This window comes from Manduca sexta, chromosome 1 (genome assembly GCF_014839805.1).
Source record: "Manduca sexta isolate Smith_Timp_Sample1 chromosome 1, JHU_Msex_v1.0, whole genome shotgun sequence".
Lineage (NCBI taxonomy): Eukaryota > Metazoa > Arthropoda > Insecta > Lepidoptera > Sphingidae > Manduca > Manduca sexta.
In genome coordinates this window covers 2,762,071-2,784,020 of record NC_051115.1, presented here as the reverse complement: position 1 = coordinate 2,784,020, position 21,950 = coordinate 2,762,071, and the positions used below count along the sequence as shown (strand labels likewise).

The window sequence follows — 21,950 nt, the reverse complement described above, 5'->3', positions numbered from 1 at the left end:
CTTTATAGTTGTTCGGGAAAAATGCGATTTTCCGAGTTTTCATCTGTGCAACGCTCGGCCGCCAAAGTACAAATTTTCTAAAAAGCGTGTGTTGCTTTTTATCCATTGAGAACCTATACTTGACGTAAATAAACCGATGTCCCGTTTTGAGACAAAAAATAAATGGTCACGTTATTTATTACATGTTATATATAAAGAGTATGAAGGCAGACTGCCTCGGTGGCGTAGTTGTATTGCATGTCCGGTACAATAGCGCTCTGAGGTCCTGGGTTCGAATCCCGGGTCGGGCAAAGTGATATTTGGGTTTTTCTGCTCAGTATCAGCCCGGAGTCTGGAATTTGTGCCCGATATGGCGATAGGCTCGCCCCCTATCACATCATGGGACGGAACATACTTGGCGAAAAGTGGGTGCCTTAGTTGCGCCTCTGCATACCCCTTCGGGGATAAATGCGTGATGTTATGTATGTATGTATGTATGTATGAAGGCAGACTTAATGCTGAAGGCACTCTCTACCAGTCAACCTTTAGGTGGTGCTGACTAGAGACGTAGGTTCACAATGAGAGAATGTAATGGAGAGAATATTATCAAAGACTGATATAAATTAAAAGTATAAAATCTACGTAATATAAATATACCCACAAATATACGTACATACATAATTATGCTATAAGTATGCTAAATAAATAAAAATATATTTTAGTTTTTAATTAAGTATGTTGTCAGTGGTAAATGTACATCTATCAACAGCATACTAATCAGGTGTTATTTATTTTGCATTCAAGGTTATTATATGTTTAGCTGTCGGTGTACCTTATTGTGATAAATAAAATAAAGACATTGTAGACTGCCTTCTTCCATATATAGGTATATGCATCGACACAATGTATTAGAGTTATGGCGGTAAAATTAGTGCATACACCGCCATCTCGTCGACGTCACTGGAACTATGCAAAGACCGATATGGTATTGACACAACTGTAGTAATATCGCACAGCAATCACGCTAGATGGCGATAGCGATACTCGATTGCGATAGCAGAATTTGCGCGACGCAGTATATATACCACCACCGAATAGGAACCGTCGGAGTGGCCGCGGCCGGTCACAACATCTGCCTGACTGGAAATCTTTCTCTTTCATAGAGGAACGTAACCATCCGTTCCTCTACAGCGGTGTCTACTTTAACACCGCAAAAGAGTCATAATAAAACAATCAAATGGATGCAACTGAATTATATTTTGAAGAAATGTAATCAAATTTGACATAAAACAAAAAACATGAACCGTGCTTTCAAATTCAAAGGTTATAAAGAAACGTCTATGCTTTACTGGCTGACGTTACCAACGGCGCCTCCGGCATTAGCACCGGCAGCAGCGGGTACATTGGCTTGAGCGACAATCTGAGCACCTTCGGGCACGGCGGCATTAGAGTTTTCTTGCACTGCACCAGCTACATTTCCAGCAGCGTTGCCAGCGGCATTGGCATTCTCTTGTACTGCACCAGCTGCATTTCCAGCGGCCTCACCGACGGCATTGGCTTTGTCTTGCACTGCACCAGCTACATTTCCAGCAGCGTTGCCAGCGGCATTGGCATTCTCTTGTACTGCACCAGCTACATTTCCGGCAGCGTTGCCGGCGGCATTGGCTTGCTGTTGTACTGCACCAGCTGCATTTCCAGCAGCGTTGCCGGCGGCATTGGCTTGCTGTTGTACTGCACCAGCTACATTTCCGGCAGCGTTGGCGTTGCCTTGTGGTCTTTTACTACCGCCTATGCTAACACGTGTATTCAGAAGTGGAATATCTGGAATGAAAAATAAATGTTTTACTTTTCGTGTAAGATGTCATGAGATAATGATAGGCTAAGAGGCGAAGTTCGAACACCTCCAAATCTATAGTCACCGACTTGGATGAACAATAACATCGGCCCTGCATTATATACTATCCCATTGCTAGGCCTCTACTGAGGTTTTAGGTTAGTACACTACGTTGTATTGCAAGTCACACACCTCCGAAAATTCTTATAAAACTCTCATACGTAGCCTCACATTTAAGGTCAGAGGACCCTATTCCATTTACGTATATCCGTCTATTATCCTGTCTTCTAACAAAGCTGTCCTTCGTATAGAACGCCCGTAGTTGCAAAAAGATGGATTCGCCCTCCTAGACGGACTACGGCCCCCTGAAGTAATAAAAACACTTTACAAATGTGTTTTAATGCGCTTGTGAGGACATTTACCTTATCTTTTAAAAATCTAAATTATGCGTGTAATGCCGGCACGACCGTGTATTATATACTGTCCCAATGCTGCACGGGCCTCCTCTACTACTGAGAGTTAGGCCTTAGTCCACCACGCTGTAGTGCGAGCAGCCTTCACACACCCTCAAAATACCTATAGAGAAATTCTCAAGTATGCAAGTTACCTCACGATGTTTTCCTTCACCGTTAAAGCAAGCGATAATTTATAATAGTAGCGGAGCCCAGGATGATACATCAGAATTTATTCGAGCGTTATAGAGACCTATTGGGTTGCGAAGCTTAGATGATAAGAAGAAAAAAATGTCATATGATATATACCTTTTCATTGGTGGGGAGAGTGGCTATAGATTTCCAAAAATGTAAAAATCAAACTGTTACATGGACATACTCGAGCGCGTCAGATATTGAAATCAAAGATGTCCAACGTATTTTCAAAAATGTACGCTTGTTAATCTGATTGTTTCCATGATGGGGATGGTTGTACGTAAGGGTTGAAAATGAAAAAAAATCAAAAAAAATCGGGCGTGTCAGATTTTTAAGGGCGTGTTAAATGAACCTAAAAATGCTCTTGTATAATAATCTGACTATTTGGATGTTACGCAAACTTGCGGCTATTATTAAAATGTGCAGAAAAAATCGCCATTTTGAAATACTCGAACGCATCAGATTAAGATATATATGGTTCATCTTTATGCCGTAGATGTGATGTTTCATAATCTGACGATTTTCTGGAGGGATTCGCCTAAACTGACAATTAAAATTTGTATTTTTTTTTTTTTAAATCATTGAACTTAATTAATTGGAAAGCTCAAGAAATACGAACGAGTCTGCGTGATCAGCTATACTGTTATGGCGTTAAGGAAACAGATACCAGAGTGGGGACGGAGTGAGAGAGTAATAGGTAGAAAAAGAGTGAGACAGGAATATAAACGCGTAGAGGGGAATATAGGCATCACGTAGCTACACGTATTAAACTTTATCGATGAATTTTTGTTACTTCGGCTAGTGGAAATCATCAGATTATATATTTTTCGTAGTCCTTGAATTATTTCCTTCAAAATAAAAAAAAAATTAGCCACGCTCGAGAAAGTCGAGATGCCGTTTTTTTTACAACTTTATAGCCCTGCCTTTTCTTTACGTCATACCCAAAATGTCAGATTAGTGAACTATATACGTTCTTACATGTAACTAAATCATCCTACCTTAATCTGACACGCTCGAGAATTTCTGATGATAATTTTTTTTAACTAATCTGATCTTTTATCCTTGACAGGCGGCCATATATGTAAGGCCAATAATGGGTGGAAGTATTTAACTGGGTACAAGGTATCCCCCTGTACATTAATCTGCCGCGCTTTAGTTAATCCCGAATTCCCCGCTTGGGCTCCCCTACTATAAAGAATAACACATCGTTTTAGAAAATCAGAAGTGTTTTCTCCTGGGATTTGAACCTGCGGACATTCGTCTCGGCAGTCCATTCCACACCCAATTAGGCTATCACAGCTTTTATATTGATTACTACAAATTCGTATACTTACTAAGATCTATGTTCAATAGATTACCCAGGAATGGCACAGGTGTGGCTTGGCTGAGAGCTACCTGCAAATTTAACAGTTTATATTACTATTATCATAGTTATATAAATGTATCAGCCTTGATGAATATTTTATTGAGTTACTACTGGTGGTAGATCTCTCATATGTGAAAGGCCGCCTGGATAGGTACCACCGCAATGTCTGTTTCTACCGCCAGCAGTGTATTCTCACTATTGTGTTCCGGTTTGAAGGATATGTAGCCAATGTAACTACAAGACATAATAAGAGTTAACATCTCATGTCTCAGGATGGCGAGCGAAGTGGAATACCAAACAATACTTGGTAATTCAAGGTGTTGGTGTTTCTAATGTTTATGGATCGTATCGCTTACCATCAGGCGAACGGCAAGCTCGTCCCGTCATTCAAAGCATCAAAAAAAAAGATTACAACTGCCAATCTCGGGTTCAATCATGAGTCGGGTAAAGGGATTTTATAATCATCAGCCCGGTGTCTAGAATTTGTGCACGACATTGTTACAGGCTCGCCACCTATCATATCATGAAATACGGACGATAAAAAGAAAATATATAGAAGTCAACATCTTTAGTGCTTAAAGCGACCAACTAAGATAAAACCGTTGTAACACATTAAAATAAAACTATTTTACGGATTTTATCGCGGTATTTTATATTCCAGGTGATCCGGCAAACGTGGTGTTGCCATATACATTATTACAAAAAAATATTTTTGTAGTTAAATAAAATTATAAGTATTAAAATCACGATAAAAAATAGGGGTTGATGGTAGAATGGTGAAAATGTATGATTTTATGTATTTTTAATGCCAAATCATAAAAATTGAAGTTGAAATAAATTTTCAATTTTTTTTTTGTGGGCCACCCTTATCATTTAGGGCTTTAAAATATATTTACGACCGATTCTCAGACCTACCAATTATATCCAAAAAAAATGCATAAGAATCGGTCGAGCCGTTTCGGAGCAGTTTTCAGACTAACACTGTGACACAAGAATTTTATATATTAGAATTTCTCCTGACGTTTTGAAGACTTTGCAGCCTTCGTTCAAAATTTAAGACACTGTGAGCTCATTCTGCGTAGATCGGACCGTCAACAGCTAAAATTTAAACACAACTTGTTTAAATATAAATATAATAAGTGTATTTGTAAAATGTAGGTAGATATTATAACTTTGACTTTACGGATGAACAACACCTCAGTCCCCCCCGTGACTATGAAGGCTGCAGTCTTCGAAACGTCGGGAGAAAATAATAATATAAAGACCGCGAAAAACTCCGGAAAATAGTTTTATTTTAAATTTTTTATTTTCAATAAATAAATGAAATTCTATAAGCAGAAATATAATGACTTACCAGCGCGAACAGGAATGGCAGACAGTTCATGTTGATTGTTTTCTCGTCGATGACTTGAATGATCCCTCGACTTGCAGCATCTTTTATACACATGCACTATTTGCAATTTACAAAAGTATGCACTTGTATCCACATTAAATACAATAAAGTTTAAACGTTCTTAATAAATAAAATGATATATTATAGCGTAAACGACAATGGAATTAAGTGAAAAACACGCGACGCATTGATACAAGTGTTTCAAGTTTCCTATAAATAGAGTCCTTGAAGCGAGATGCAGAAAACAACGCGATGCATTATGCTTCCATATTATCACCAGTGGCGGTTCTTCTATAGAAGCCCAAAAGCCTGACTTGCCTTAAAATTATTAGCACAAAACGGAATATGGAACAATAATCGTAATTTTACGGTCGGTATAGTAAAAATTAAAAATTCCCGCGCTAAGTGTCGGTGCACCGAGCCGATTCGCGTCGAGCGCACCTACACACACACTAATACACCCTAACACATACCACATCTAAACCGTATCAGTATGCACGCATTTCATTTTTAATATAAAACACGCGCACAAAATATATTCCATCACTCTCTCTCGCGTGGGCTTCCATGAGGCTTTCTGCCATGGTTTTTTTTCTCTTTGACACTTATAGATTGAATACGGATAAAATCCTACCACACACATATAGCTATAGTAAGTGCTATAGCAAACAGTAATAGAAATAAAGCCATGCTTTATAAACAGTGTTGCCAATTCTTTGCACTTCTACTAATATTAAACATTTATTCTAAATAATATTCCTTATTTGGATGAATAATCTTTTATTTTTCATGTATATTTAATGATTTTAGAATAAACATAATTACATTTACATAGTAATAATTACTTTTCGTATAATTTTAGTAGAAATGTTGAGTATAATTTGCGATTAGTAACTGGCAACACTAGTTGTTTGTTTTGATTGAGCCGGCGACACATTTTTTAAAGTTTTTGTGTTTATTACGTGTTTTTGAATTATTTAAAACATTTAAATATAAAGAAGATGAGTAAAATTATACCTGATAATAGTTTCAAGTGTGTGAAAGTTTGATAGCCGAGAAGAAAGTAAATTTGTTAGGTTATGATGAAAAACAACATTCAACAAGCTGGCGAGAGGCGCGAAATGTACTCCTGAGTTGAAGAATCTTATAAGTTATTTAGTCTAGTATCCAAAACTAATTGGCGTGATGGATACTTCCATACGAACAAACATTACCTAAGTTGTATTGGCTTTGCACATTTTTCTCGAACGAGACAAGTGTTTGGGATACTTATTTTAAGGATAATAATTTAATCGGCGCTGTATGTAAGAGATATTCCAATTTACAAAAACATACAAACGTAATAATTTCGGTAAACAGCGAAATGGAACATTATTTCAGCAATTAAGTAGGTACTGTAGGTAGATATGTGACGAAATTTCAAAATAAAACATTGCGCGTCGACACTCGACAATCGTTGTATTGTTATTTGTTCCGAGATTGGTTGATAATTGATATAGGTAATTTAACTTCTTTTAGAGGTATTGACGGGTCAAATTTTTTCAACACTAGTTTTATGTGAAACGGAGACGAATTTTTTTTTGTACTGCTTTGGCTTACCCATACCCGATATGGTAGGCACGCCACTGATTATCACGAACTGTTAAAAAAATAATTAAGAAAAATAAAATGCTTTATTCATCACGTAGGCGAATATAGTTGCGCTTATGGTACCTCAAGGAACACGAGATTGCCTATAATATAAAAATAAATCGCTGAATGTGTTGCTAAGCGCAAATCTCGAGAGCAGCTCAACCGATTTTGCTAATTCTTTTTTTATTCCTTGAAGTACGAGGATGGTTCTTACGGAGAGAAAGATTTAAAAAGATGCCTGAAAACGTCTAAAAATAATACTTTTCTATACTCCCATACAAAAGATTCGTAACAATACTGAAAAATCAATTTGAACTTTAATACCATACTATAAAGTTTAAGTGTAAGTGGAGGGGTTCCGGAAAGGCAAAACAATTGAGTGACATTATATGTAATGATGGAAAGAATTTTAAATGTTTTATAATTTTTATTTTTGATATAATGTAATTTTTGACTTATCAATTATCTTTTTTATTTTTTTATCTTCCGAGCTGACCCTGTGACCCGAATAGCAGAATAAGTATTGAAAAAAAAAATGAAAGAATCGACTGTTAGGCGGTACGAAGTTGGCCGGGTCAGCTAGTAAGTAATAATAATACCCTTAGAAATTAACTCGCGATTAACGTGAAAGTTATATAACCGGGCAAATTGGTAATATCGGAGGTAATCTAAATATATATAACTCAAAGGTGACTGACATAGTGATCTATCAACGCACAGCCCAAACCACTGGACGGATCGGCCTGAAATTTGGCATGCAGGTAGATGTTATGACGTAGGCATCCGCTAAGAAAGGATTTTGATTAATTCTACCCCTAGGGGATAAAATAGGGGATGGAAGTTTGTATGAAACTTTGTCAATTTTAAACCGATCGGGCTGAGACTTTGCATGCATAAAGCTACTATGACGTAGGCATCCCCTAAGAAAGAATTTTGATAAGTTCCACCCCTAAGGGTATAAAACAGGGGATAAAAGTTTGTATAAATCTTCTTAGATTTTCGACTGATTGCACTGAAATTAAAGATTTGAGCTACTATGACGAAGACGTTCGCTTAAATAGGATTTTGATAAATTCAACCCCCATGGGGATAAAATTAGTTTGAACCTACCAGTACCGGGAAAATATGTAGCAAGACTTTTTATCATACAGTGGACTTTAATCCCGGAAAACTCCTTCACGCGGGCGAAGCCGCGAGCAAAAGCTAGTTTTATTATAAAATTTAATGCAATTCCCTAAATAACTTTTATACGTTTTACAGAGCCTAGGAACAACAAGTTAGTAGTAGTTAGCGATGACGAGCAGGCCTAAATAAAGAGCCAACACACCGGTATGGAACAAAAACTATATTAAATGAAATCTCACCATAACAGTGAAATCTGTGTAACTCGGATCTCAAGAGACCTAGGATTTTGTGAAGCCTGTATAACTGAGTTTTCAAGAGATCTAGGATTTTGTGAAACCTGTATAACTAGGATCTCAAGAAACGTAGGATTTTGTGAAACCTGTATAACTCAGATCTCAAGGGACCTAGGATTTTGTGAAACCTGTATAACTGGGAACTTAAGGAACCTACGATTTTGTGAAACCTGTAAAACTGGGATATCAAGAGACCTTGGATTTTGTGAAGCCTGCATAACTAGGATTTTGTGAAACCTGTATAACTGGGATATCAAGAGACCTTGGATTTTGTGAAACCTGTATAACTGAGATTTCAAGAGACCTACGATTTTGTGAAACCTGCATAGCTGGGATTTGTGAAACCTGTATAACTGGGATATCAAGAGACCTAGGTTTTTCGGAAACCTGTATAACTGAGATCTAAAAGAAACTAGGATTTTGTGAAACCTGTATGACTGAGATCTCAAGAGACCTAGGATTTAGTGGAACCTGTATAACTGGGATATCAAGAGACCTAGGATTTTGTGCAGCCTTTATAACTGGGAACTCAAGGAACCTAGGATTTTGTGAAGCCTGTATAACTGGGAACTCAAGGAACCTAGGATTTTGTGAAACCTGTATAAGTGGGAACTCAAGGAACACAGCAATCATGCTAGATGGCGACAGACGATACTCGATTGCGAGAGCAGAATTTGCACAGCATATATACCACCACCGAATAGGAACCGTTGGAGGGGCCACGGCCGGTTACAAGTAACATCTGCCTAACTGGAAATCTTTCCCTTCCATAGAAGAACGTCACCATCTGTTCCTCTACAGCAGTGTCTACTTTAACACCGAAAAAGAGTCATAATAAAACAATCAAATGGATGCAACTGAATTATATTTTGAAGAAATTTAATCAAATTTGACATAAATCAAAAAACATGAACCGTGCTTTGAAATTCAAAGGTTATAAAGAAACGTCTATGCTTTACTGGCTGACGTTACCGACGGTGCCTCCGGCATTAGCACCGGCAGCAGCAGGCACATTGGCTTGAGCGTCAACCTGAGCACCTTGGGGCATGGCGGCATTGGCTTGCTGTTGTACTGCACCAGCTGCATTTCCGGCAGCGTTGCCAGCGGCATTGGCTTGCTGTCGTACTGCACCAGCTGCATTTCCAGCAGCGTTGCCAGCGGCATTGGCTTGCTGTTGTACTGCACCAGCTGCATTTCCGGCAGCGTTGCCAACGGCATTGGCTTTCTCTTGTACTGCACCAGCTGCATTTCCGGCAGCGTTGCCAGCGGCATTGGCTTGCTGTTGTACTGCACCAGCTACATTTCCGACAGCGTTGGCATTGCCTTGTGCTCTTTTACTACCGCCTATGCTAAGACGTGTATTTAGAATTGGAATATCTGGAATGAAAAATAAATGTTTTACTTTTCGTGTAATATGTCATGAGATAATGATAGGCTATGAGGCGAAGTTCGAACACCTCCAAATCTCCGACTTGAATGAACAATAACATCGGCCCTGCATTATATACTATCCCATTGCTAGGCCTCTACTGAGAGGTTTTAGGTTAGTACACTACGTTGTATTGCAAGTCACACACCTCCGAAAATTCTTAGAAACCCCTCATACGTAGCCTCACATTTAAGGTCAGAGGACCCTATTCCGTTTACGTATATCCGTCTATTATCGTGTCTTCTAACAAAGCTGTCCTTAATATAGAACGCCCGTAGTTGCAAAAATACGGATTCGCCCTCGTAGACGGACTACGGCCCCCTGAAGTAATAAAAACACTTTACAATTGTGTTCTAATCCGCTTGTGAGGACATTTACCTCATCTTTTAAAAATCTAAATTATTGACCTTTAAATTGTAAAAAATCTATACCGACTTTTTCCCAAGGAAAAGAACTAATCTTATGAGACATTAGAGGTTGTGGAGGATTTGCATTTCTGTGTGACAAACAGATTTCACAATTTTCTACACATTGCTGTATATCATGTGACATTAATGGCCAATATACAACACCTCTTGCAAAATTTTTTGACTTTTCTATACCTTGATGACCACTATGTATCATTTTCAGAATTTCTGGTCTCAACTCTTTAGGTATAATAAGACTGTTACCTTTTAATAGCAGACCTTTGACAGCATGTATTTCATGACGACAGTTCCAATAAGGTAAGACTAATTTATTGACTTCAGATTTTCTATCAGGCCATCCATTTTGATAGTAATTCTTCAGTAGTTGCAGACTTTCATCTTGTTCCGTAGCCTTGGTGAGCCACTGGAGACGTTCTGCTGTAATAGGTAAGTGATTAACAAGCATATTGACATGAACCCTGACATCTTCATCCAGCTCATCTTCACTGGACTCTGGTAAAGCTGCTCGAGACAATGAATCAGCTATGTACATTTTAATACCAGGTTTGTATTCCACTCTTAAATCATAAGCTTGTATTCTCAACATTAACCTCTGTAGACGCGTTGGAACTTCTGCTAAAGGCTTTTTAAATAAAGTAACTAATGGACGATGATCTGTTTCGACAGAGACTATTTTACCATAGACATATTGATGAAAACGAATACATCCAAAGACAATGGCATATAATTCTTTTTCAATCTGTGCCATATGTTTCTGACTTGACGTTAAATTTTTAGAAGCATAGCAAATTGGATGATTATCCTGAAGCAAGACTGCACCGACTGCTGACTGACTTGAATCTACTGACAAGAGAACTGACTTTTTGACATTATAATGTGACAATACTGGTGCCTGACAAATAATATTCTTAAGACGTGTATATATAGCTTCATAACTTTCATTCCATAGCCATTCACTTGACTTTTTTAATAAGTGACGGAGAGGTTCAGTTTCCTCTGACAAGTTTTTAATAAATGCTCCTAAATAATTTAAAATACCTAGAAACCTTTGTAGATCCTTAAGACACATAGGAGACGGCATATCCTTGATAGCCCTGACTTTTTTCTGGATCCGGTGACACACCTTGTTGTGAAAATATGTGACCTAAGTATTTGACTTGTGTGTGACCAAATTTACACTTACTTTTATTAAATTTTAAATTGACTTGTTGTGCCTTCATTAATACTCTTTGTAAATTTTTATTATGTTCTTGACGATCCTTGCCATAGACTAATATATCATCAGCATAGACCATAACTCCAGGCAAAACACCAAATGTTTCAGTCATAATACGATGAAATATTTCAGGGGCACAATTAATACCAAATGGCAATCTTTTAAATCTATACCGACCAAAAGGAGTATTGAATGTACACAACATTGAACTTTCTAAGTCCAGACGGATTACCCAAAATCCACTACTCGCATCCAGAGTAGAAAAATATGATGCACCATGCAACTTAGATCGTACATTATCAATAGTAGGTATTGGATAATGTGATCGACATATAGCTTCATTTAAGTTTCTTGGATCAAGACAGACTCTAAGTTGACCATTCTTTTTCTCAACTAATAAAAGTGAACTTACCCATGATGTTGGCTCAGTGACCTTACAGATGACATCCATACTTTCCATGTTGTCTAGTTCCTTCTTCAGTCTATCATGAAGTGAGAATGGAATTTTCCGAGGTGAATCTATTTTAGGACGGATATCATTATTAATTGTGATATGACATTCACCTGGTAGACAGCCCAATCCATCAAATACACACTTAAATTTAGACAAAAGATTCTCTATATGAGTATCTTTTTTGACATAGCATGACTTAAATTCAGAATTATTTTCATGTGCTTGTAATTGACAATTTATATTGCTATTTGTAAATTTTGACATTTTATGACATTTAGTTAGACTAACCATATTATTTTGACTTTGACAGTTGTTTAATTTTTCAATATTAAACACTCATTTAACTAGACCCAATTCTGTACAAGTATTTTTACCAAGTACAGTTGGTGACGACACTTTTGCAATAATAAATTTAATATTTTTTATCTGTTTCTGACTACCAATACTAAAAACACAATTAAATGTTTGTTGACCTAATATTGGTATGGTATTTCCACAATAAGAAGTTACTATAGCATGACAAGGTGAAAATTCTTTGACAACATTTAGTGACTTAAATAAATTATATGACATTACATTGGCATCACTGCCCGTGTCCAATATGCATTTTATATTGATGTTGTTAATTGTTAAATCAATACTCCATTCTGCTTTTTAGAGTGACTTGAATTTAAATTCCCTATTAGCATATTATTTGACACATTAACTTTGACATTTTCACTTTTTGCTACATGTATGAGTTTAACAGATTTAGACTTACAGCACGCTTCATAATGTCCTCTAATTTTGCACTTTCTACACTTTGCATATCTAGCAGGACACATGTATTTATGCACTTGACCACATTTAGTACACTTTGTTCTATCTTGAGACTGCGACCTGGCTCTTGACTTTGAGCTCGCTCGTGACTGTGGTTTGGTTGATGACTGAGATTGATAAAAGACATTGGAAGAAGACTCCTTAAATTCTTCTGCATGTGTTTTCGCTGACACAATGCTTTTAGCAAGGTTTCGCGCCTTTTCTAATGACAGATCTTCTTCAAGTAACAACTTTTCTCTGACATGATGAAAAGTTTCATGCATATTAGTGATGAAAATATCTTTTATCATTCTATCTTGGAGACTACCAAATTCACATGACTTACTCTTATTTATAAGACGAGTTAGGAAATCTTCTAGACTTTCATCTACTTTTTGTTTTGTAGTGAAAAATTTGTAACACTCATATGTAATGTTTCTTTTAGGTACAAAGTATTGTTCAAACTTTTCGACCAGTTGCGAAAATTTTACATTTTCTATGTTTAGGTTGAAAGTGTTGAATATATCAAGACATTCGTTGCCAATGAAATGCAACAAGACAGCCACTTTGCGGTCATCCGGCTCATCAAAAATGGCGCTCGCTTTCATAAAAATGACAAAACTTTGATACCATCTCTTCCAGTTTGTGGACAGATTTCCTTCTAGACTCATGGGCTTGATATTACCCATAATGTTGAGCTTCTTTGGCGATTTGGAAGCCATTTCTTGCCGCTCGCCACTTGCCGTGTCTTCATCGCTTTTAGACATTTTTCTTTTTTGATTGAATTGACTTCTGACACCATGTATTGTGGTTGTGTATTTGATGAATAATGACACTGTCGTTTATGACAATATATATTTATTAATTAAGACTATAAACATAATTATAATCAGACATGACCAGACGCTATCGGGACGTGTGTGGAAGTGCCAGTGGCCGGAAGGACGCCACATAGTGATGTCACTTTAGTAAGCTGAGACTACATCACTATGTAACAAAGACGATCTGAAAGAAGTTCTGGCTTAACTATGAATAATATATTCTAATTGGTATTATTAATAAAGAAATATTCAAAAATGTACAGTCTTTCTTATAACCATCGATATATATGTACTACGTACTAGATTTAGCGTTCTGAACATTCATTGTGTTCAACTGAATTGAACTGCAATCCGTTCAAACTGACTAGTATGATCAATATTGACAGCTTGTGGTTGTGTACGGAGTGGCGCTCATGATATACTCGAGTCTAAGTGTAAACCTGGATTTGAATAAAAAATATTAGTCAAATAAGTAAAATGATTTGTTGTTCAAGTGAATAAATAGGTTATAACATTGACGTTTTGGTTGCCATTTTAGTTTAAAAGTTTCAAATAGTTTATATTGACGTTCGTGTCTATACAATATACGTCAATGCTTATAACCTTATTTTAGCATGAAGAGGTGTGAATTATATAAATAGCTATCATAAACATCGCCGGTTCCTAGTTTAAACCTTATTAAGAGGCAAGATGGTGGGTTTTGACTTACAGCTGATCGGGTAAATTTGTGTTTTAACTAAGCACAGTTTTGCGAATTTTTTATAAGTAATGTAGTGCAATGCTCTATGATACACGCATTCTGTCAACAACTGATAGTTATGTAAAATTAATATTGTCGTTAAATTTGCCAATGTTCCGCTCAATTTCCGTAATTTTCTTTGATAAGTACTTTTTGACAATAATTAATACAACAAAAAAGAATTAACGAAATTGATCAATCCGTTCACGCGTGATGCGATGACCAAGGGAAATAGATTCATTTTTATATAAAAACTAGTTGAGTTGATGGTGACCCGTCTTAACTATGAATTTGCAGCGTACATTCTATCAATCGCTGACAGTTATTTCAAACAATTAACAGTTATATAAAATTAATATTTTCGTTAAGTTTTCTTAATTTTTCTAATTTTCTGCGCAATCTTTTGATTTTTTTCTTTCATAATATCCTTCTCCTGACAATAACAAACACAACAAAAAATAGTGAAATCGGTCCAGCTGTTCACGCGTGATGGCGTGACCAAGGGAAATAGGGATTCATTTTTATATAAAAATATAAAATTTTATTTCATTTTATGCATTTTTATATATTTAAAATTTAAATTAAAGTTAAATTGTGATGGGAAATATAAATAAAACTATTTAACTGACTCCGCACCGTGATCACATAGCCAGCAGTCTTAAACACCGGGAGAAAATAACAACATAAATAACCGCAATAAAATCCGTAAAATAGTTTTATATCAATGTCTAATATTCGCGTAGACTTAAGAATTCATTTGTGATATGAAAGTTTATGAAAATGTTTAATCATCTCTCGTCAGTCGACATTCTATATGACTCCACAAACAAAAGACAGCGACTTATTACACATTATTACTTGAGAAGCGCGCGAAATCACTGATGCGCAGGGTTTGGCGTGCGCCCAACAGCATTGTAGCCCTTGTAAGCAATGACTGTACAAGCGATTTTGTGGGACACTGGTTTGAGCTGCATAAACCTGTTGCTCGGCTGGTGGTCGGTGAATCGCACGCTGTAATGTTTTGTCTTATTCTTGACTTTTATTTTATATGTAAACTGTACGTACTAACATTTAATATAATTATTGTAATTTACTAACACTATGGATGTATACTATCCTGAAATAAATGTATTGAATTGAATTGAATTGAATTACCAATTGCTAATAACTTTTAGAGGATTAATTTGGTCCAATATCCGGTCTATATTTAGCTGTTTAATAATAATATCAGCCCTGTATTATATACTTGCCCACTGCTGAGCACGGGCCTACTCCACTACTGAGAGGGATTAGACCTTAGTCCACCACGCTGGCCTAATGTGGATTGGTAAACTTCACACACCTTCGAAATTCCTATAGAGAACTTCTCAGATGTGCAGGTTTCCTCACGATGTTTTCCTTCACCGTTAAAGCGAACGATAAATTCACAAAGAATACACACATGATTTTAGAAAAGTCAGAGGTGTGTTTGGGATTTGAAGCTGCGGACATATGTGTTGGCAGTCCGTTCCACACCCAACTAGGGTATCGCCGCTATTAGCTGTTTAATGTCTGGATATTTGTAATTTCAGGTGTAGTGTACAGAGGAGAAGGCTACACACCAGTGGCGGGTCCAGTGAGCGACATCCACAACGTACAAGCAATAGATGACGATTGGCTCAGCGCACCCCAAATTACGATCTACCGTTCAGACAGAAAGTAAACGCAACTTTACCGCTGACATCCGATTTCAATTAACGATACCAATTTTGCAATTTTTATTATTTTAAATGTTCATTTCGACGGTCCTTATATAAAGTATCGAATCTGCAAAATTGCATTTTGTAGTCAATACTTTACATAGGCACCTTCGAATTACATCGCTTGTTTAGTTATTACCATGGCGATAAACACTTCGATCCTTACTGTCTTAAATAAATGCAATTCATTTTAATAAGGATCGTTTAAATATTGACAGTCACTACGCAAAGTATTGACTGTGAAAAATGCAATTTTGCAGATTCGATACTTTACGTAGGGACTGTCAATTTGTCTTATCACTTACAATTTTTTTATTTTCACGCACAATAGTCCGATATCGATATAATTTTGATTATTTTACTGGAAGGTGGTGCTGATCGTGGCATTACTTAGGGAACCATCTGAAAACCAGCGCTGCAACGATTGCCATGTTGCAGCATTTAAGCTGAGATGGGACCTCATTCAGACTCACACAATTGTTCAATAAGTACGGTACACATTGCTTGTTATACCTGTTAGGGTTTAAGTCTTGTTTTAATTACTATTAATACTTATAATTTATGTTTGGTGTGAGCCATAAACGTATTTTCTTTCTTCTTTCTTTCAACCCATCGCGGATATTCGCCAATTAGAAGAGGTTATGATATCCTATCGGACCATTTATCGAAAACGATTAGTGTGCAATTAATTCATATTTCATTAAATGTAATTGTGTTTTATTTGTTGTTTTATTGAGATATTTTTTGTTTTGAATGACGGGACGAGCTTGCCGTTCACCTGATGGTTAGCGATACAACCATAAACAGTAAAAACACAACACTTTAAATTACAAAGTATTTGGTATTCGTTTGGTATTCCACTGCGCTCTCCATCCTGAGACATGAGATGGTAAGTCTTATTATATCCAGTAGTTACACTGGCTACAATTTCCTTCGAACCAGATCACAACAGTGACTTCACACTGCTGCTTGGCAGCAGAAATTGCGTGGTACCTATCTAGGGCGGACTCCCACATATGAGAAACCTACCACCAGTAGTCGTTTGGGATAATACCTCCATTTGTATTTCCTATTTGTTCATAATCTATTGTATATTTACTTTTCCAAGAGACTTGATATATAATAAATAAATATAATAATAACTTAACTATATTGCAACAAAAAGAACACAGAAATAATAACATTAAAAAGTACATAAACAATAATTGGGATATCTGAGTTTAAGATGTGCAATAAAGAGTTTAAATAAATAAACCACGACGTAAATTATTATGGACCTCGGTTTACGTTGACCTGAACCACGGATGATTTCCTCCTAATCGAATTTCGGCTACGGACAATTTTAACGGAGATCAGCCACGCAGGAGATATAGGTATAGCAAGAGCGTCGCTAGCCAATGGCCTTGGGGGAGGGCTGGCAAGTTGATACGGAGAATGAAAAAAGTATATATTGTTGGTAAAGTCGAGAGCACATGTTCCTTCCCTACTTCCTCTCCCGCTTTAACAATAATATAGAGCAGAGCGTAATTGAGCGTACGGAATATTAGGAATGGAATTGGTAAATTCATTCGAGTTTTAGAACCTTTAGGTAGAGCTCCAAATCGAATTTCGGCTATGGCAAATCTCAACGGAGATCAGCCACGCAGGAGATATTATTATTAATCATAAATTCATTTAACCCGAAGGGGTATGGAGAAGCGCCAAGGCACCCGCTTTTTGCCAAGTGTGTTCTGTCCCATCAGATCAGGCGAGCCTTTCGCCATATCGGGCATGAGCTAGTAATTCATATTTCAAATATTGTAACGTGCAGAACTGAGCGCGTTGTGGGGATATCGCTCCATCTCTTTCTTTCGCACGCGTCGCAATTCTCGATGACGTCAAATGTAGGTATTTTGTCTCTTTTCTGTTTCTTGTTAATTACCCCTTCCACCGACATTCAAAGACTTATAACTTGTTGATTTTTTATCGGATTTTAATAATTCCTTTTGTGTTATAATTTATATAACGTAAATATTTGATAATAGTAAAGAACAAAATGAGTCCGGTACCCTATTGTCTATGTTTCCTGCTAACACTCCAGATAAATGCCTCCTATGCTTTCATATTAATTAAAATGCATACCTACACGTGTTTTTGTACGCGTGTCTAGCGTTTTATTCTCGTCGATGACTTTATTAGGGACCCGTAAATTTGTATATTTTAATAGCCATCGATATATATGTACTGCGTACTACAAATAACGTAGATATTTCTCTTAAAAAGTTCCAAAAATATGTTAAAACAAACTGCCCCGCTGTCTGCATGTTTGATAGGTACAAACTTAATAACTACCCATTAGATTTCGATTAAATTTGGCATGGAGATAGTTTGAGACCCTGGGAAGGATATAGGCTACTTTCTATCCCAAGAAACTCTCTCACGCGGGCGAAGCCACGAGCAAAAGCTAGTATCAAATAAAAAAGCCTCTACACAGAACCCTCGGTGAGTGAGTCCAACTCGTTTGGTTTTAAAATTAATTACGTCTACTCTGCATTGCACTTGTATCAATATAAGTGCGGAACAATTTCATTTTCATTATAATGACGACTTATACAGGTGGCACCAAGAAAGCGACATTATTTTCACAAATGGTGATGATTATAATGATGCTATACTCCCGAATGTCGACATTTGGTAGTAAGACCGGTGAAACCAACTTAACCGTTCCATCAAAGCGATGGTACCACGTTTTTAATACGAAAAAAGATTAAGTAATAATAATATCAGCCCTGTATTATATACTGACCCACTACACGGTTCTCCTCTACTGGGAGGGATTACACTGGCCTACTACTGATTGGTAGACTTCACACACCCTCAAAATTCCTATATACAACTTCTGAGGTATGCAGGTTTCCTTGCGATGTTTTCCTTCACCGTTAAAGCAAGCGATAATTCACAAATACACACATAATTCTAGAAAAGTCAGAGGTGTGTTTGGGTTTTGAACCTGCGGACAATCGTCTCGGCAGTCCGTTCTACAACCAACTAGACAATCACCTAGCCATACGATTAATTAAAATTAAATCATAGCTTTTTTATGAATATAGTACTTAAATGATTCTAAAGAGCTAGTTTATGCAAAATGTTCAATATCTTACAGGGGCGAAGGGTGAAGTGTTCTGAACGAGAACCTGACAACATATAGGTACTAATATGCATAAATGCGGCGATAGCCTAATTGGTTGTGGAACGGACTGCCGAGACGAATGTCCGCAGGTTCAAAACCCAAGGGTACACACCCCTGACTTTTCTAAAAAAATATGTGTGTATTCTATGTGAATTATTGCTCGATTTAACGGTGTAGGAAAACATCGTGAGGAAACCTGCGTACCTGAGAAATTCTCTTTTAGAAATTTTCGAGTGTGTGTGAAGTCTAGTACTAAGACGGAACAACGTCTGTCGGGTCAACTAGTAATCAATAAATAACCTAGGATATAACCATATAAGTACTTATTAGTTATCATTAAGCTGCTAGTGTACGATATATTTCATATCCGCTCGGATAACGACCACCGTACACAAGTTTTAAACCCCGCCTTATTAGCACACGTAAGTGTCGCGTTCCGGGATCAGTCTCTACATATCCGGCTCCAACAGGCCGGAATAATTGTGTCGACCGTCAAGGGGTAATCATCTCTCGTCAGTCGACATTTTATTGGACTCCACTTCACTTATCATTAATTGCAGTAGTCCCTTTTTCGTGTCCATATAAAAAAATACAATATTTTTAGATTACTGACTACAAGCCATATTCATGTGTCAATTTTTTTGTAGAGTCGTTTCCGTAGTATAATTCTAATTAGGGCATACGTTTAAGGAATACAATCTAGTCATAATGTAATTTAGTGCTTAAGTATTGTTTATAATGATTGTGTTCTGTGCCTTTTGAAAATAAAAAAAAAAATAAAATTGCTCAATTCCGCCACCTGTATATGAAACCCAACTCTTTATACGTAAAGCAATAAATTATCAATTATTTTATTAATTACCGTATGTAAAAACAATATATAAAAAACGTTACAAGTCGAATTATAAAGAGTGTTCCGTATAGGTTAAGGCAAGATATTTGTACCACCCTGTGTATTGGGGGCGTTTGAGGAATTCCACCACGGAATCTTCTGTCGTAAAAGGCGACTAATAGGGGCCATCGGAGGGGTCGTCAGCGGGCGGCAAGGGACCGTCCGCCGTTAGAGTACGTTATTAATTTCCAAAGTGGTCCAGGTGGACCCCCAGGGATCCAAGGGAAACTTGACGTGACCAAAAAATTGGGGTGCACAATTTGTAAGCTGAGAGTCCACGAAGAGCTTTATATTTTGTATTGGTGGTGTCTAAGGTATTTGACAATTTGGAGAGGATGATAGGAGACATACAAAGAGTATATATAAGGCGAATGTGGATGGAAGGGCAGGGGTCGACCGCACCGAACCTTCGAATATCATGACATTCTTTCAAAAGTACCCTGAACCGACGGGAATGCATAATTGATGAAGAGGAAGCGAGAGAAGTATGCCAGAATCGTGGAAACTGGCAATCCATAGTCTCTCATATGGGATACAGGCGTGATACTAAATATATGTATAGTTTATATTGCCTTGCATAAATTACATATAGTGCTGTTGTTCCAGCGATGGCCCGACATTTCCATCTCTCCGTGTGGCTCAACGCTGGCTGGTAAACATGGTCGCCGGGAGTGGGGAGTAGATGCACGTGCACCTACCTGCCCAGAAACAAATCACAGAAAATATAAGTCACTGAATAAATCTGCAACAATGGGAACTATCGACCAGAGGTTTTGATATTGGAAAGAAAGAAAATATTTATTTGTAACAAGCAAATTTACATAATATAGGTAATTACAAATTTAATACACTTAAATCTATTTGCTCGTCACAAAAGCGAAATCAGCTCAGCATATGCTGATAAAAAACCAGCGCTGATCATCCGCTGGGCCGTTTTGTGATGTCACGCGCGCCAAAGACATAAACATTACAAAACTAAAAGCTAACGAGCATCATGAATGCCCCGTGCAAATCATGCACCAAAATGCATGGAGGAATGAGTAGACATCCAGATCACAAAGGTAAGTAAATCAGTTTTGGTACCGATTAAATTTATCATTGAAATTAAATTAAAAGTATAATGAGGTACGCACACGATGGCGCGGCCGCTAGAAGGTATGTATGTACCTACACCGCGAGCGATATTAAGAAAAAAATAATGCATTATAAATAGTTTAGTGTAAAATAAACTAATTATTCTAGACATTATTTGTAGGTATGTTAGGAACGTTTCCATTGGCAACTTGAGCATTACCGGTGCCTGCGTAATTTCGTCTGATATTGGGGAGGATATCTAGATCCAAACCCTCTTAAAGTGTCTTATGACTACCGCCCAGCCTTCGTGGGGGGCGACTGAGCGGTTATGTTGGGGTCACCGTGCCTTACGGCCCGGCGTTGCGCCGCCCGGATTTGATGGCGACCTTCAAGCGACCGCGGGCCGAGTCCCTGACCCATATACAACGCACGGCATACCAACTAAAACTCCGCGGTGGCCCTCTTCGGCGCATTAGGGACGGCTGCGGGCTTCCTCTGACGGAAATGTCTAAGTCTACATCCACAGCCGCCCCTGCAGCACATGCACACCCCTGCCTAATAAATCACAAAAAAACATAAGTCACTAAATAAATCTGCAACAATGGGAACTTACAATCAGAGGTTTTTATAATAAAGCATTTTCAGAAAATACGTGCGACTTGATTTGAAAAAAAAACTTAATTATGTAGTTTAGTACGTAGGTGCAGATGTATCTCCCTAAAACTAACCTAATCTTAATCATTTCGCTAGCTAATACGGAACCCTAATGAAGTTTCTACCAAAAGATTCTTTGTTAGTATGTATACAGGTGACTTCTTGAATAACGTGACGTAGACCTTATTACAACTAGAGAGAAGACATGACGTAGGTATATTGCTGCAATTATTTAGGGTTGTTGGCTAAAATACATTTACATATATGT

The 21,950-nt window shown here is 37.4% G+C and overlaps 3 protein-coding genes across 5 annotated transcripts; all 3 read right to left on the bottom strand.

Moving 5' to 3' along the window:
• Positions 1–1,217: 1,217 nt before the first annotated feature.
• LOC115447720 (circumsporozoite protein) lies at positions 1,218–5,295 on the bottom strand. The gene is made up of 3 exons (XM_030174925.2): positions 5,181–5,295; positions 3,795–3,855; positions 1,218–1,800 (listed from the first exon to the last, which is right to left on the bottom strand). The coding sequence occupies exons 1-3, from the start codon at positions 5,271–5,273 to the stop codon at positions 1,325–1,327; spliced, it is 630 nt and encodes a 209-aa protein (XP_030030785.2). The 5' UTR covers positions 5,274–5,295; the 3' UTR covers positions 1,218–1,324.
• Positions 5,296–9,117: 3,822 nt separating this feature from the next.
• On the bottom strand, positions 9,118–9,679 carry LOC119190674. Its single transcript, XM_037443057.1, has 2 exons — positions 9,586–9,679; positions 9,118–9,531 (listed from the first exon to the last, which is right to left on the bottom strand). Exons 1-2 carry the CDS (start codon positions 9,587–9,589, stop codon positions 9,218–9,220), a joined length of 318 nt encoding a protein of 105 aa, XP_037298954.1. The 5' UTR covers positions 9,590–9,679; the 3' UTR covers positions 9,118–9,217.
• Positions 9,680–10,290: 611 nt separating this feature from the next.
• On the bottom strand, positions 10,291–13,584 carry LOC119190625 (uncharacterized protein K02A2.6-like). 3 transcript variants are annotated; one of them, XM_037442951.1, is made up of 3 exons: positions 12,557–13,584; positions 11,755–11,861; positions 10,291–10,543 (listed from the first exon to the last, which is right to left on the bottom strand). In XM_037442951.1, the coding sequence occupies exons 1-3, from the start codon at positions 13,359–13,361 to the stop codon at positions 10,484–10,486; spliced, it is 972 nt and encodes a 323-aa protein (XP_037298848.1). In that variant the 5' UTR covers positions 13,362–13,584; the 3' UTR covers positions 10,291–10,483. The 3 variants fall into 3 exon arrangements, with proteins under 3 accessions (XP_037298848.1, XP_037298869.1, XP_037298825.1); XM_037442972.1 differs by having other exon boundaries at positions 10,291–10,540; XM_037442928.1 differs by having other exon boundaries at positions 10,291–11,861.
• Between the last annotated feature and the right edge of the window lie 8,366 nt (positions 13,585–21,950).

Bases quoted from the DNA above. Each gene is read 5' to 3' on its own strand.
- LOC115447720 (XM_030174925.2), bottom strand. From the start codon at position 5,273: ATGTGTATAAAAGATGCTGCAAGTCGAGGGATCATTCAAGTCATCGAC. The intron at 3,856-5,180 runs GTAAGTCATTAT...TTAAATTTGCAG, and splicing joins TGCCATTCCTGTTCGCGCTG to GTAGCTCTCAGCCAAGCCAC. The intron at 1,801-3,794 runs GTAAGTATACGA...TTTTCATTCCAG, and splicing joins TCTATTGAACATAGATCTTA to ATATTCCACTTCTGAATACA.
- LOC119190625 (XM_037442928.1), bottom strand. From the start codon at position 13,361: ATGTCTAAAAGCGATGAAGACACGGCAAGTGGCGAGCGGCAAGAAATG. The intron at 11,862-12,556 runs GTAAGTCTAAAT...GTCCTAAAATAG, and splicing joins AGGACATTATGAAGCGTGCT to ATTCACCTCGGAAAATTCCA.